Source organism: Camarhynchus parvulus, chromosome 1A (assembly GCF_901933205.1).
Source record: "Camarhynchus parvulus chromosome 1A, STF_HiC, whole genome shotgun sequence".
NCBI classification, from domain to species: Eukaryota; Metazoa; Chordata; class Aves; order Passeriformes; family Thraupidae; genus Camarhynchus; species Camarhynchus parvulus.
The window spans coordinates 25,572,264-25,588,045 of NC_044586.1; the positions used below are offsets into that span (position 1 = coordinate 25,572,264).

Genomic DNA, 15,782 nt, shown 5'->3' on the forward strand with positions numbered 1-15,782 from the left:
GCATCAAAGGGTGTGCACAATCCCCCAGGTAACTAGGGCACATGACTCATCTGCAGCAATGCTGACAGATCAGAAAGAGCACATACAGGCCCTTAATACAGAGTAATAAATACAGCACTAACATGGCAATGCAAGTGAGAGAAAAGAAAAAGCATGTAATCACCAAGTGCTACTTTGTGTAACAGGATATTTAGAAACACATTGTGCAGATTCAAGACTTTGTTCCTCTGTCCAGTGACTGATTCAGCATTTGTCCCCACTTCCTGACAGGCCAGTTCCTCACCCCACCCCATCCCCATTTAGGGTTCACAGCTCATCAGTGGAAATTCCCTTCCTTGCCCCTGCCAGCAGCCAACATTTTCAGAAGGTGGCCAGCCTGAACTGTACAGCTCACATCAGGTGAGAGATCCTTCTGCACAGGCACCTTTAGAATTTCAGGCTCTCTGCTGCCACCCTCCTAAGCTACATCAATCAGCAGCCCAACCACAAGGTTGCAGGTTTTAAGTATGTCTGCTTGCAAGTATAAAAGCTTACTAGAGGCTTTCGGTCCATTAAGAGCTCTTCATCCCCTGTTGTGCAGTGACGTATTTTAAAGCTTTATGCAAGGCTGTTGATGAACACAGGGAATTGTAACAAATTCTCTGCCATATCTTCAGGCATATTATTGTATGCTATCTACCCCAAGTGCCATGGCATTTAATTCAAAAATATAAACAAGATTTTCATGCATCGGATTTAAAAGGATACCACCAATAACACTTAGAGACTGACTACCTCGAGCTATTGCCATGAGTAAAGACAACAGAATCCCTTTAAAATATGTAAAGTGTTATGCTTTTTCCACCCTTCAATACAGAAGTTACCATACAAAGCAGTATTTCCAATGATAAAGTAGTTCTGGTTTAGATGAATAGGAAGAAAACCCCAAACATGCAATGGCATACACTTTTTCCAGATGCAGTAATTAAAAATCCAAGGTTAAAAAAACCAGAAAGCAAACATGAAGTCATCATCAAGTTTTCTGTTTTATTTAAGATTTTAGTTTTAATTCTGAAGAAAGAGGTACATTTCCTTGGTTTTAGTTTTAGCGTCAGGTTATAACCATGTTTATTTATCTGTTTCTTTTTTCCTGTCTTTTCAATACTGCACAAACGTCCAGAAACTACAGGGTTAAGTAAAAGCTGCAGGCAGAGGAGGTCAGAGGTTGCTCCTGATGGTGATCATGTGGCCCCAATGCAGTGCTATCCCAGAGTGCCCAAATCAGGTGAATCTTTTAAAAAAAAAAAAAAAAAAGAGAGACTGACAGAGGAGACAGAAAGACTGAAGTAAATATCACTCGTGTTTCAGCTGCTTATAATTATATTACGTATACGCTAGGTATTAAATCTGTGAATACTTTTAAAACATTAAAGTTTACTTGAAATCTAAAGCCAAAATTAAAGAAAAATCTTATTCTCCCCTCTTTAAACCACTCTAGCAACATGCCAGTTACTCATAGCTGTAAGTGTTTTGTCTTTCAACACACTTCATGTCAAACTCTGACTGATGCAATAAAATCCCCTGCTAAAAAAAAAAAAAAAAACCAAAAAACAAACAAACCAAAAAAACAACCAACCCCAACATAGCAATTTCCCTGTGTAGTGCCACACTGAATGCAAAATAAATGCTGGGCCACTGCTTGCCCCACATGTTCAGTAACTTCATTTAAATTAAATACCTTTTTTATGTTCTGGCATTTGATTCTGCATTGCACTTTTCCCCCTACTGCAGATTGACACTTTTCCACTAGGCAGAAATACTCATGTGCAAAAGACGTAAGACAGTAATATTCTCCTGAAGCACTGAGACTGCATTTTGATTTCTCTCTCTCTTTTTTTTTTTTCTTAGAATGGTTAGAAAGTATTTCAAACAGTGTATTTCAAACACTGTTTCTGCAGAAACTTAACAAAAAGAATGGTCATGACCCTGTGATGGCATTGCATTTGGGGGGGAAGTTTGATCAGGAACTGGATTCTTCAGAAAGAAAGATATGACAGGGAACAGTAGGTGGGCGTGGGGAGGAGTCAGGGTGGGACACTTCCTGCATTTCTAACGTTTTGGGTCTTATTTTTCTTTTTTCCTTTTTCTTCCTTTCCTAATGACGATCCAGCGCTGAGCTCTGTAGTAGATCTGTGGGGGTTTTACTGGGGGGTCTGAAGGCTGTCTGAAAGCCTGGAGGCGGGGAATGGAAGCTGGTGGGGTTTGAAGGAGGAGAGTAGGGATTCCAACTGGCTCTGTGCAGAGGGATCTGTGTGCCGAAGGGGTTACTGTGGTGCGTCTGTGATGGCGCTGCACTGGGGCCGTCCACCTCTGTGAGGGCCTGAAGAGATTTTAGCCAATGTGGAGGATTGTCATCTTGAAGAGTGTCTAAACTGTTTCCTGTGGAGGCTGGGATACCTAAGAAAAGAAGAAAAAACCAGAGATACAGGCAAGTCAGAGGAGAAGCAACAAACTGACCATGAAGGAGGTCAATTTAACCTAGCAAAAAGCAACAATGAAAAAACATGATTAGTTTGTACAGAAAATGCATTTTACATTATTATGTATAATTACCGTGCCCGTAAAAACATTTAACATTAAATCAAGATAGGAGAGAGTTCACCCTCAGAGCACTTCTTCATAAAACACACATTTTTCTATCAAACATTCTGCTCAAGAACTGCCTCCTAGTCAACATGACCTTACCACACTAAGCTGCCAGTACACTCATGCTTCACCTTCTATTCTGCCTACTTGACTCATGCTTCAGCCTCTCTAACAGGGAGACACAACCAGACAGCCTTATAAAAGAGAGCTTTATAAACAAGTGGAGTATGTCCCTTTTTAAATAACCAAGTCCAGTGATTGCCTCCAGTGCCTCAGGACCAGCGACGCATATACCGGACATGCCATCCAGCAGAAGGGACACCTTATAGACGGACCCTATAGGAAAGCACTGATCCACCTGACTGCCTGCAAAGGTCCTGGGCATGCATTGCAAAGGCCTAAGTGATGCCCTGTTATACCTAGAGGTTCCACAAAAATTCCTGGACCCTTGAGGTTTTGTGGATGGAAGCTGGAAGAGACCACCGCATACTGACTTTTTCTTTTTTTTTTCTTCTTTTTTTTTTTCTCCAGATGTAAATCAGTTTGTGCCAAATACCCATTGGATGGTTTGCCAGTGGAGCTGAAGGAGTGAGAAACGGTTACCTGTGATGATTGCGGGGTCCATCCAGCTGCCAGGGCTGTCCCAATTCAGGCTGTCGGTGGTGGCAGTGTTGGACGTTGGTACACTGTGGTTGGCGTTGGAGGGGGAAGAAGCATTGGGCAGTCCACCAAAGTTGATGTTAATGTTCGGTAGAAGTGCCCTTAGCCCGTCCTGCCATTCCTTCATATTTAAACTCTCTACAGAACTGCTGTTGTCTGGGAGATTTACCAACAAAAAAAAAAATGAAAGATAAAAAAATAAAAAGCTGAAGTTAGAAACAGATGTCCTTCTTTGGTGGGGTATGGGATTTTGCTTTTACTTTTTAAGCTAATCATTTAATACTTTCCCTGTCCAAAACCTAGGGTCAGTGTTTCCATGATCGATGAATTACTGAGAGGCGCTTGGCAGGTTTTAAACAAAGTGTAAGGGAATGGGAGAAAGATATAACTCCTCCCCAATATGTATTTCCCCATTTTGATTCAGAGACTCGAATAATTAAGGACACGGTGGCTCTCCCTCTATTAGTAACAGGGGAAAATCTACCAGGTACTTGATGAGAAAAACTCTGCTGCAATTTGGCTGCTTTATTGATGGGCAGCAGGCTCAAAAGGGTGACGTGTACCAAAATGAAGAAAGTCTAGGTAGGGCTTTGCAATAGAAATGGAACCAGGGAGGCTGAGGGAAATTCACAGATGTCTTTTGTTTTGTTATAGCTTGCTCATTCACAGCCCTAGAGATGTTCTTCCGAAGGAAATGGTAATGAAGTTGGAGGGAGTGAAATTTCCTCTTGCAGTTGAAGAACAGTAGTGAAAAATTCTTTAAAGACCTTTCAGAATAATTTCTGACACAGCAGTATCCTCAAAACTTTGGTAACAAGCAAACCAGCCAGACACCAAAGCAGCCAAGTCTCAACTACTTGCCTGAACGTTTCAAGACATATTGGTAAAGGACAAAGGATAATGTGGCTATTGGCACTACAACAAATGATCCCTCAACACAAAAATCACACCAGACTATCTAGAACAGACTATCTAGTTCTGTGATCCATCTCTCGCTTTAAGTATCTCAAAGCAGGACAAACCAGACATGAGCACTCCAGTATTTATCATCCAGTACAGCAAATCATACTTTATTAGCTTGTGGTCAGCTATATTTGGAAAGGAAGTGTTAGGCAGTATGTTGGCACATGCTTGTCTTTTTGACAAATATCTAGAATACAACCTTTTTTTTTCCAAACATCTCTGCCTGTCCTGGCTGAAGAAAGGACCTTGATCTCAATTAGAATTGTTATAAAGAGGTACTTTGATAATACAGCTACTTCATCAACAACAGAACAGATTTAAGTCTTCCTGCAAAATTAGAGGATATCACTAACTCACAACCTTACTTTGGAGAGTAAAGAAAGCAGTCTAATCGCTATCAAAACCTGCCCTGGCAGTTTTTGTAAAGCTGAATGTTCAGAAAAACATGATGTCTTGAGCAATTACCTTTTTGTAATTAGAGGGGGAGAAAAAACCCCCAAAACCAAACAAGAAAACTACTTGAAATCCTGCCCTTTCACAGCTCCTCCTTTTTCCTTTGCAATAGTAATATACAAAATAAATGCTTTTAAAGAATTCAGTGCCACACATTTTTCATCAAAACCTACAATCCTGAGACTAAAAATAATTAATCAAATTTTTAGAAAGTATTAGTAGAAAATGTCCTCAAGAGATATTGTTCACAACCCCCTAGAACATCGATAAGCCCATTTGAGACAAGTTCTAAATTAACTCTTTGGAACAAAAGTAGCCAGCTCACGATCACAGAAATAACTGCAACAAATTCTGCATTGTACACTATTAGTTTCCACTTTTTTTTCTCAGTGCTGCTTCAAAAAGCTTGTGCAAAGAAACACAGCTTAATTATTTACTTCTACTGCAATGCAAAAAGCACACAAAAATGCTTACTGGGTCCGTGCATGAGCAAACATACTCATCTCAACACCTGTGAGCTGGGGATCTGCAAGGGTCTCAGTCACCAACTTTACTAACCTCCAACACGCCCTCGAAGCTCTTGTGCAAGAAAATGAACCTGCAGTAAACTGCCTGCAACATGTCATTGAGGAAGACTAAGACAAAGTCTGCAGGATGTTGTAAGGAACAGGATAGGAAAATTAATGTCGTAGGGTATTAGGTCTCCTTGGGCTAAGAAAATATGTATATTTTTGTCATGTTATTCTCCATGTAAAAAAGACATAACACAGCCCACATAAGGGTCAAGAAAGCTAGCAAGTGTTTAGATACAAGACTCTCATGAAATGGAAAAGGCTGGCACTTTGTGGTGAGGAAACACTGCTGTCTGAGGCAGGCATAGTGCACCACTGCTGGGTACCCTCTCTAACACAAAACAACAGGAAATAATAAACTGAGGAAGATTGTTCCTCAACTGTCTGAACACAATCTACTTGGATTCACAGAAGTCAAGAGATGAAAGGTCTAAAAGGATTCAGTACCTACCAAAATGGTGTTGTTTGCTATCTATAAGAAAGTCAGTTTGACAAAATCTTGTGCTCCTAGGTATAAAAGTGACAAAATAGAGAATTACAAAAAATTTATCGTCTTATCTCACAGGTGCATTTGTGAGGCTGCAAGGCAAGCTAGGACAAAAACATTGGCCCCTGACACAAACCCAAGCACCTATTTGCTGAATTCTGGCACGTTTTAAACAGCCTAAGTGAAAATGTAAACCCACCCCAGAGATGGGAAGTTACTTCTACCAACTGAAGGAAAACTATTTCTTCAGAAATCATTACTCATCCATCAGCTGGTTTGTATTTCCTGTTAAATATGTCTATGCTTCATGATGAAGCAAGGACCATAGTTAAAAATGAGAAAAAGCTAGCTCTCAGTTAATACAGACGTATTAAAAAGGGCATTTGCATATTATCTTTCCCTACTTTTAAAGTTAACTGGTTGGAAGAAGTAATTTTCTGACTATTAGCAGACTTTACAGCTGGACATTACAATCTACGGGTAAGAACAACCTAGGGGTGTGAGAACCAATGCAACAGTTTCCCTCTCTTGAGTAAAAATGCTGTCTCCTTCCACATGCTAATCTTAAAAGGTTTAAAGCTGCACGCCCACTGATAGTAGGAAAACAGAAGAAAACAAGGTAAAACCCAGATGACTGCAAAGAAAGTGTTTTATATACTAAGATAAATATGAGATTTCTTCCCTCATGCCCTTTGTCTCCCAAAACAGAGAATAACCTCATGAAGCAATCACTGAAAGCAGAACTATTGACATGAAAAACATTCTCAAACACACAGCCCGCACTCTGGTCTTCCCTCAATGTACATTTCATAATCCTGTCTGGTCCAGTATAAACTTGTGTTTACAGGGGTGAACAGATCCACACTTCTAGCACTGAAATTTTCCTCTGAGGTGGTATGTTAATGTGAAATAAAAGCACTTGTATGTAAAATTTGCAAAGTCAACCACTGTCTTAGAATAAGAAAAGGAAAGGAAAAAAAAAAGCTTCATCACAAATGCAACTTGTCCATCCAACCTAAATAAAAAAACATTTGAAGTTAACTTAAGAAAAATAATACATTCTGAGAAGCCTGAACATTAATTTGTATAAAACTAGTCACTTAATGAATTTCTAAATAAAATCATGGCCCCATTATCACATCCTACCAGACAGTCAAGTAGTTTTACCTCATTCTCTACCTGCAATGCTGTAACACTCTTCCTTCAAATCAGGCAAAGCAGCGTGTATTTGGGGGAGAGGCCATGACGAGGATTAATGGCTAAGCCAGAATACTGTTCTGTTGCACATCATCAGTACTTCTGAAGATGTTTGCACAAGTGTCTGCTGCACTGATACAGGCTGTTCTGTGACTTCCAAAATTCTGACAATGACACTGCAATGAAGACCCAAAGGTGTTTCAAATTTGGCTGGGCCACTTTGGTGACATTGATGCACTCAGTCTTTTATATTGATGGGATAGCAGAACTTCCAGTGTTCTTGATGTGAGACAAGCCCACTAAAATGAATATTCCACAGTGACTAGACCATTTCAAATCATTGTCCCAATTCTGATACAAGCTTATAGTAAAATCCAAAGCAAAATTCACCCAGTACATGCTTAAGTAAATACAATCAATAGGAAAGATCACAAGACTGTTACATTACAGGTAAAGCAAGAGCATTTCTTTGCTCTACCTAACTTATATTCCAAGCCATTACAAAAGCCTATTTTCATGCTAATTGAGTAAAGACATTAAATACCTTCACTCTAAGTCCTAAATATCCTAGTCTCACTGAAAAGCAAACAGTCCTGCAAATCTTGATTGCAATTATTTATTTTTAAAGAACCCATCAGTATGTCCTATGTGTGACCAAGACACATAGTGTGCCAACTACTGAAAAGAGTCAAATAAGCAAAATAAAATCAGAGGAAATCATCATATGAGAGAAAAATAAACTTCAGGTCTATGCCACATACGTGACTGCAAAGAACGGCAACAAAAGAAGCAAAGAGACTACCAAGGTGTATTCAGTAACAGAATAGCTATTTCAACAACCTGCCTGTAAAAAGGACCTTGGGAAATCTTCAAAGACACTGTACAATAAATTTTGAAGTCAAAGAAAAATGAGAGAAAAAAAAAAAGAACAGGCAGGACTACCAGGAGTTCACCAAGAGTCTTTCAACTCAATTAGAAACAAATGGGGCCACCAGGGAAGCATACCCTTTCAAGTGACATCTCTGGTCCCAGCCTCTGCCTTGTGCTACCATGTTCACAGATTGTAAGAGCTTTCTGTGAAACAGCCTATTGCCCTATTCTGAGAAGTGACTGGGGCTTCTCTATTTTGATCTCAAAATAACTTTCCACTGTACTTCTGTTTTGAGAAAGTTGTCCAGTACTTCCCTTTGAGGGGGAGAGAGAAAGACAGGACAATTTATCACATCCAAAAAAGAAATTATGACCATCACATTACATAAACTCAAAAGCTTTTCATTCAAAGGTTGTATACTTAAACATCAACACAACAGTTATGATAAGAACTATACCTGTTTCACTTCAGTATGAGTAATAAGCTTATGTGCTCATGAATTTTTTTAAATCATTAATAAAATCCCATTTAAACATCAATGACCTGAAGGATTTCTCTCTCAGCTTCACTGACTCTCTATATCTATGATTCCTAGAAATCCTACAATGCTTAAATCAAACAATGAAGTTTCACCCATTCATAGAGACCTGAGAACGTTACTGGCAGATCAGAGAAGATGGAAACTGTCCACATTTAAACACCAGTGCTGCCCATCAGGAAAACAAGTAACCACTTCATCATATTACAGAGACATCAAGAGAGAGGAGCACTAAAAGGTAAAGCTGTTTGTAGTGAACCTTTACAAGGCTCACAAACATTGTCTACACCTGGGAAACAAATTGACAATTCACAAAACCCAGATTTGTGTCATTTCACAGTGTGAATGTCAAGTGAAAGTCTTGCAGTCATGAGCTCTAAGAGCTGGGGAAACAAAAGAGCACATGTACATACAATTTATGTACATACACACACCTACAAAATTGGCCTTGGTAGACAAGAGACACCAGACTACCCTCAGCTTTAAAATACTGCAAATAAAGCACATTTTACCTCTATTCCATATTGATTTCCATGGTTACAGTAATTCCACTCAATTTAAAAGCCACATAAACAGAAGCACACTATTCTTCAATGTCAAATAAAAACTGCAACATAACTTGCCAGTTAGCCAAACTATCAAGTAGAATATACTAATTCTAAAGTACACACTTAAAGGGGGAAAATAAGATTTTCCAAATTATTTTTGATGATGATCTGACAGTACAACTTTTAATCTTTATGTGATTACATAAATGTTGTGAGTCAGAAAATGTCATTTATTTTCAGAGGAAATTCCTTCTACAACATAAGTATGGGGACTTATGTTGTAGTAAGTAAGAAGACTCATATTTGCTTGCATGTACAGTGTCAGAATTTTATTAGGCTTGAGGAAAGCTGTGTTACATCAAGTATTCTGGGCAGTTCTTGTGACTGACTTACCCTTACCACAGCTCAAGAGACCAAACCATAATTATAGCAGCCAGTGACCCAATTTCCATCTATAAGCAAATTTTAAATTGAGATTCCAAGTTGCTTTGAAAAACATGATTGACTTCCTACAAAATGTTTCCAGAGCATCCCACATTTTTTATTACTGACTCCATAAGAAAATAGGTTTGGGGCTGATAATCTTTAATATTACCATAAATCTAAACTAAGTGCACAAAGACTTAAGATATTGAAACAAATGAAATAGATACTTGAATCCTACACACAGAACAGATTGATTAAAAAGCTCAGAAAGCATGCAACTCCATTCATCTGAGAAATAAAGTTCCTTTTAACCTAAGCTGCTTCTTCTCACATCATGCATCAGAGTTCAATCTCATCAGGTTACCCTGTCTGTCAACGAATAAATATTGACTTCAAAAGAAAAGCCCACGTGTACAAATATACTTGTGGGTACACAGATAGATACATGCATAAATAAAACCAAAATATTTGAAATTTGCCCTATGGGCAATGCAGTAACTAGAAATTACAAAGAAAAAATTAAGATCTTCAAAGCTATAGTAACAATTATCAAGAGCCTATCATGTTACAGAGATTCTGGATCCCAGGAATATCCAACCAATCGACCAACCCTCTGACTTCAGACTGTGAGAACAGGATTAGCACAACGAAAGCATACTCTGGCAAATGATAAACTCGTTTTTAATCTTCCCACATCTGCAAACAATTAAGGCTGATATATAATTGTAGATTGTTTCAATAATTCTGTGGGAAAATTAGATAAACTGCAAGAAAGCCAAGTTTTCACCTTCCATGACATGAAATTAATTCTGATTACTAGATGCTGTCTTCTAATAGAAGCGACCTATTTTTTAAATAGGTTTTTTAAAATAATTCCTCTGAGGACAAGATGAAGTTCAAATGAGGCTGTGTAGAAGAAACCAAGAGATGGAAGGGATGGGAAAAAATTATTTTTCTTGCCCTCAAATGTGATTTGGCAGTACTGGGAGGAGAAACACTATTTGCAAAGCTGCTCTTTCAGTTGCTATTCCTTCAGGACTCATTTATGTTCCTCCCTCAATACAATTTTTTAAAAAGATTATATTGGCTCTCTCAGTTGTTTTTCAAGCTGAAGCACTCAGAAAAAGTTTATGCAGAAAGTCTTTGAATTATTTGTACTTTTTGCTGAAATGCACCAGTCATTACTGGTATTTTGTTAAATAGACTTAGAAAGAGCCAAAGTTTAGGTCCATGCCAAGGCACAGCCTTTTGTTAGACACTGAGGTGGCAGTGCCAAGTGCACTCATTTTCCAGTCTTTAAAAGGAGAATGCTATGTTTTTAACACCACTAAGACAGTTGCACCTTTTAACTCATGCTAGTGACCTAATGCATATTTTGAAGTGACTTCAGAAAAGCGTCTAAGAGAACACAGCATCCCAAAGCTAAGCATCTGCTTGCTGGAGGAAGGAGACACATAAGGCAACAGAACTGCCTCTAACACTACTGCAGGGCCATCCCAATATCTTACCAGTTACCTGTGAGAGGAAACAGCCTTTCTATGTTGTCGTGAACCAGTCCTAAAGAGGTTCTATTAACAATAAATGCAGGCTTCCATCCCTAAAACCCAGAAAAAAAGCCAACATCTAGTGTAGCTGAAGCTCCTTTGATGACACTACAGACAAAAATAGTCATGAAATTTGATGTGAACACCCTCCTGTCTGCTTCTTTCTCCCCGTTTCTGGAAAGTTACCAAAAAAGCTGACAGGACTAACACTCCAGAATGCAGACTGAGTCAGCTACTCAGGCCACCTATTTCGGCCAATCCCATGTTTATTTCAAATGTAGTAGAGTTAATGTGATTAGTCACTCCTCTGATACATTGCAGCCAAATTGGAGGATTTTTTTTTCCACTTTTTTCTTTGTCACATACATATTCTTCTTCCAAAATAAAATTACACATCTAAAAACAGGCATCTTGCTACCCCAAAAAAAGCAGGATGCCTGATCTTCCAATCAAAGATTTAAAAAAAATTTTAAGACCTTAAAGTCAAGCTAGAGATGAAGACAGATATTTATGTATCAAGCCTTATTTGAAACAGTATCACCTATATAATCACACGAAAAAAATTCAACAGGATTTAGAAAACGGTTGCAGTATTGGCACTGAAAAAGCACTGGAAGGAAGGGTGGGTGTGCAAGATGAGATTTTGGAACAGATGGAGAAGTAGCAGGACTTAAAGGACAGGTGCTGTGGATGAAGTTCTCTCAGAGATCATGACACAATTACACTAAGGAAACCAGGCCTTTGTAGTAAATGTAGGAAGTGAACGGGAGTTAAGGGACAAGACACCAGAGCTAAGAAAAGGAATATCCACAGCGGATTTCAATCTTCACACTGATATAATATTTTGGAAATTAATCCAAAATCTCACTTCCATTTTATTTAGTTTAAACCTGGATGCATAAGAAAAAAAATGTTAAACTCCTCCAGATAAACAGAAATGAGCAAGCAAAAAGTTTATTTTCAAAATGGATTAATTCCATATTGCGCTGAACACTTCTTCACCAGTGAAACAAAATCAGTTATGATGGGAAATAAAAGGAGAATGAATTTCAAGGTGGGGATACACACAGATACAAAGCATCTCCTGAAGAGGAAGGATGGAGGACTAAGAACAACCATGGAAAAAGAAGGGTGCTGTGAGCAAAAGGACTAATAAGAAGAACAAAATGTTCAATAGCAAACGCTGTACTAGCAGTCATTTTTGTTGAGGAAACCAGGATATACAAGAATCAGTAGAAGCAATAATGTAAATAGCTGAGGGTTATTTACAGAAGTACTTTTCATTTTACAATTTCAAAGCAGTTTAAAATGAGGAGTGACCCTGTTATCAGGGCAACACATCTACTTCTGAGAGCAGCTGCTCTGCACTCTGGAAAAGAGACAAGCCTTTGGAAACACCACATGTGGCACCTACAATTATTAGCTATATCAGCTAAAATGTTCACCAGATTTCCTATTTTCATTATTTATCCCTAATCACAGAAAGACTTCAGGTAGGCATAGATCTAACCAGGGGGCACAGAAAAGACGACATTCAGCTGCCATGCTTTCTTTCCAGCTGGTGTTGGAAAGCCAAAGATCAAGGAAGAACACCAAGTGAGTAAGCGGTCTTCTTTAAAAGATTAAGTCAGAAAATTAATTGACTAATGCCTCTCTTACTGTCAAGAGTAAGGAAACCAATACTTAAAACAGGCATTAAAGCCTTCCTATACTGTCAGGTCAAGAGGAAAATTATAGGAAAATGTTTGACCATGGCACCAAAAAAAGGGATGTGAAGCATCACTGTTTAAGTCACATTCTTGTTGCTAGGGTATGGGATCAAATGCCTTTTTTACACAGCACTTGGAGAACTTTTACAGCATGCTGACCTCAACAGCCATACCACATGACCCAAACCCTCTTATGAAAAGGCACAGTAGCAGAACACACCCAAAACCCTATATCAAATTATTATCCTGAGACCACAGGAAACTGTCAGCTGCTATGCCACACATTCTCAGTTTCCTTCCAAGACTGTACAAAACAAGGCTTGGAGTATGTGTCTGTTTGTTTGTTTTCAGGAAATAGAAATAACCCAGGGAGAGGAGACAAAAAGACAAAGACAAATAAAAAACTTGTATCTCAAATGGAAATGCAATTATGTTACAGGAAAATAGCAAGTCAGACAAGGAATTTTAGTATTAAAGGGAAAACATGTTAACCCTTGTTCTGATATGTCATCCTTTTTTGTACTGTAAATAGTATTGAAACAATATTACCAGAGCCAACATAGAGGGATCTTGCCTTGTTTTACTAAAATCTTGTCTAAAAGGTAGCATAAGGCAAGAAAGGATTTGATGTCCAAGGCAAATTCAATGGCTGGGGAGCATAGAGGCCAGAAAATTTAAAGCAGCAGAAGATGCAACATAAATAGGTCAGAAATGGAAGAGCTCAGTACTTTAAGTGAGAAGATGCTGGACCTTCTTAATAAAACTGTCATTGCTTTGTCCTCTCTGCTACCAGCTACTGCTTCACAAAAACCTAAATGCAGCCATGACATGAAGACATGCATGCTAATCTGTTTCTGGATAAGGAATGCAACACCACTACCACAGACACTGCTGGGGGACACCCACAATTATTAGAGCTGTCTACCCATTTATTGCCTCATCTTTAAATATACATAATATCAATCAAAAAGGATGTACATATTCAACAGATATAAGCCACAACATCAAAACTAAAAGGTCTTGAGAAAATGAAATTTCGATTCTTTACTATATTCTATTACACAGACTTCTTACATTCAATCCCCATGTTTTGAAATATCAGGAACAGCTCACAGAAACCTATGGCAGCTTCTGTATCAGTTAGCTGCATGGTTAAAATATTTTGATGAACTTTACAATGGTTATCTTCAAAGACAATGAATAAAATATTTTTCCCCATCCTAAGTAAGTTAAATTCTTTATGCTTCGTGTCGGTGTCCACTTGACTCTTTCCCCTATTTATATTTTTAATATATGTATGATATACATAAATTCCCTCTGTTCAACAAGCATTTGGAGAAAGCTTTGAGACATATGATTTAGTTTTTAGGCGGCCCTGTTCAGAGTCAGAAATTGGACTTGATGATCCTTGTGGGTCCCTTCCAACTCAGCGGCTTCAATGATTTTTTTGGGAAGAATATATACATATTGTGTAGGAGTAGTCTTGGAAAAGTCCAAACTACCTCATTATTCTGGTCTACAGAGAGCTTACAATTAAGTTTCACATTCAGAGTAATTATGAAATTACTAAATGAAGTAATAGCCAGTGTTTTAAAATGTCAAGTACTTCATCTTGCGTAGAACTGATGGGGAAAGTGGACTAACCATTTTCAACTTTTTCCTAATCCTTTTAACTCTGTGAGTTTGTTACTGTACTTCTGTAACAAAATCAATGAGTACCAACCACTCCGTAAATTCAAGAAATAAAATCATATATTTATATTTTCAAATTAATATGCATACATCTCATTTTGTACACATATGTCTCAAAAGACACTTAATCTCAATTCTACCTTATTCTATGATCCCATATTATACCTATTATTTTTGAGCATACCACCAGGCAGTAGGGTAGCAAAGATGATAGTGTACTAGCTATCAAATGACAAAGAGTTTCCTGTTATCCTATAGTAAAATAAAAATAAAGGCACACACCCACCCACACCGCTGCCAGTAAATCAATCTTTCCCTTGGCATTATCTGCAGAACAAAGCATAGTTGCTGGCCAATATTCTCAGGATAGCTTGCATATAATCTAACGTAAGATTCCTTGTAGCAACAATCACACTGTCCATGAAAAAGTCACTGGACTTTTCTCCTGAAGAACAGTTCCACATTTATAATTTCACAGTAAACCATCTAATCCATTCCACTGCAGAGAGCAGCAATAAGCTTAAACTGTCCCTGAAAATGACAACATGAAACATCTGCTACAGTTTGAAAAACAATACAGTGGGGGAAGGAAAAAAAAGTTACTCTGGGAATCAATCAATCAAAAAGTTCATTTAAATATGGGTTGGGGACAAATGTATGCCTGATGAGTATGACACATTTCAAATACATGCAAAATAAATCTATGAAGTCAATCATGTGTCATTGTGTCATGTGTCTGTGGAAACCACAGAATTAGTTAATAATTAACTACTTCCTCTAAGAAATAAGCAACCAAATTCCATATAGAAATTATTTTTAAGTGAGAGCTTAATTTTAAAAAAAATGTAGGTAGTGCCTGTGTTCCTCCATTTAAATTTGGTACACATCACAGAACAGACCTGCCTGAAGCTGTGAGTTTATGAATACGGTACAGCTCAAATAAACAAAAGGCAGTTTCAGCAAATTACATTTAACATGTCACACAGGACCATTTCAAATTCATGTGAATAATAATAATGTCTAAAGTAGAAACAGCAGCAGTTTACAAGATATCATTTTCTTAATTCAAGCTTCCATACCACAAATACACCTAGTGAAACCAACTCAGATTTAGAAAGCCTAGAAAATCCTATACTAACATGTGAATTTATAGAAGTTATTAGATCTGCTTGTTTTGACATAAATAAAAAGCTTCAAAAGGGTTGATGAAATAGAGCAAGCAGACACAGACTCATGTGCCCGTTCCCACCCCCTTTTTTTTTTACCAGTAACTGGTCCAGTATTAGCTACTTTAGGAATTTATAATCCTGTAAAAAACTGTGATCAAAGACCTTAAGAAACATGCGTCTTTTACAGCAGTAGAGGGTCTCTGCTACAAGACAGAATGTGAAGTTTCACCCACACTTGGTTTCTTTTCCTGTTATATCCGAACCAGCCAGGATGGTAACATTGACTAAAACACCCTAATATGGACTAACAAAAGAGCCAAGAGAAAGG

The 15,782-nt window shown here is 38.0% G+C and overlaps 1 protein-coding gene across 7 annotated transcripts in view; it reads right to left on the bottom strand.

Annotated features, from left to right (window-relative positions):
- Nucleotides 1-1,882: 1,882 nt before the first annotated feature.
- Nucleotides 1,883-15,782, bottom strand: part of CNOT4 (CCR4-NOT transcription complex subunit 4) — a 76,316-nt gene continuing 62,416 nt past the window's right edge. For 3 of the 7 annotated variants that reach the window (XM_030959408.1, XM_030959405.1, XM_030959406.1), the window contains one exon: nucleotides 2,128-2,436. In XM_030959408.1, coding sequence (XP_030815268.1) covers nucleotides 2,135-2,436 — 302 coding nt within the window. In that variant the 3' untranslated portion in view covers nucleotides 2,128-2,134. Of the gene's footprint in view, nucleotides 2,437-3,228; nucleotides 3,442-15,782 lie in introns of all 7 variants that reach the window. The other 4 variants (XM_030959404.1, XM_030959403.1, XM_030959401.1 and 1 more) reach the window with 3 other exon arrangements.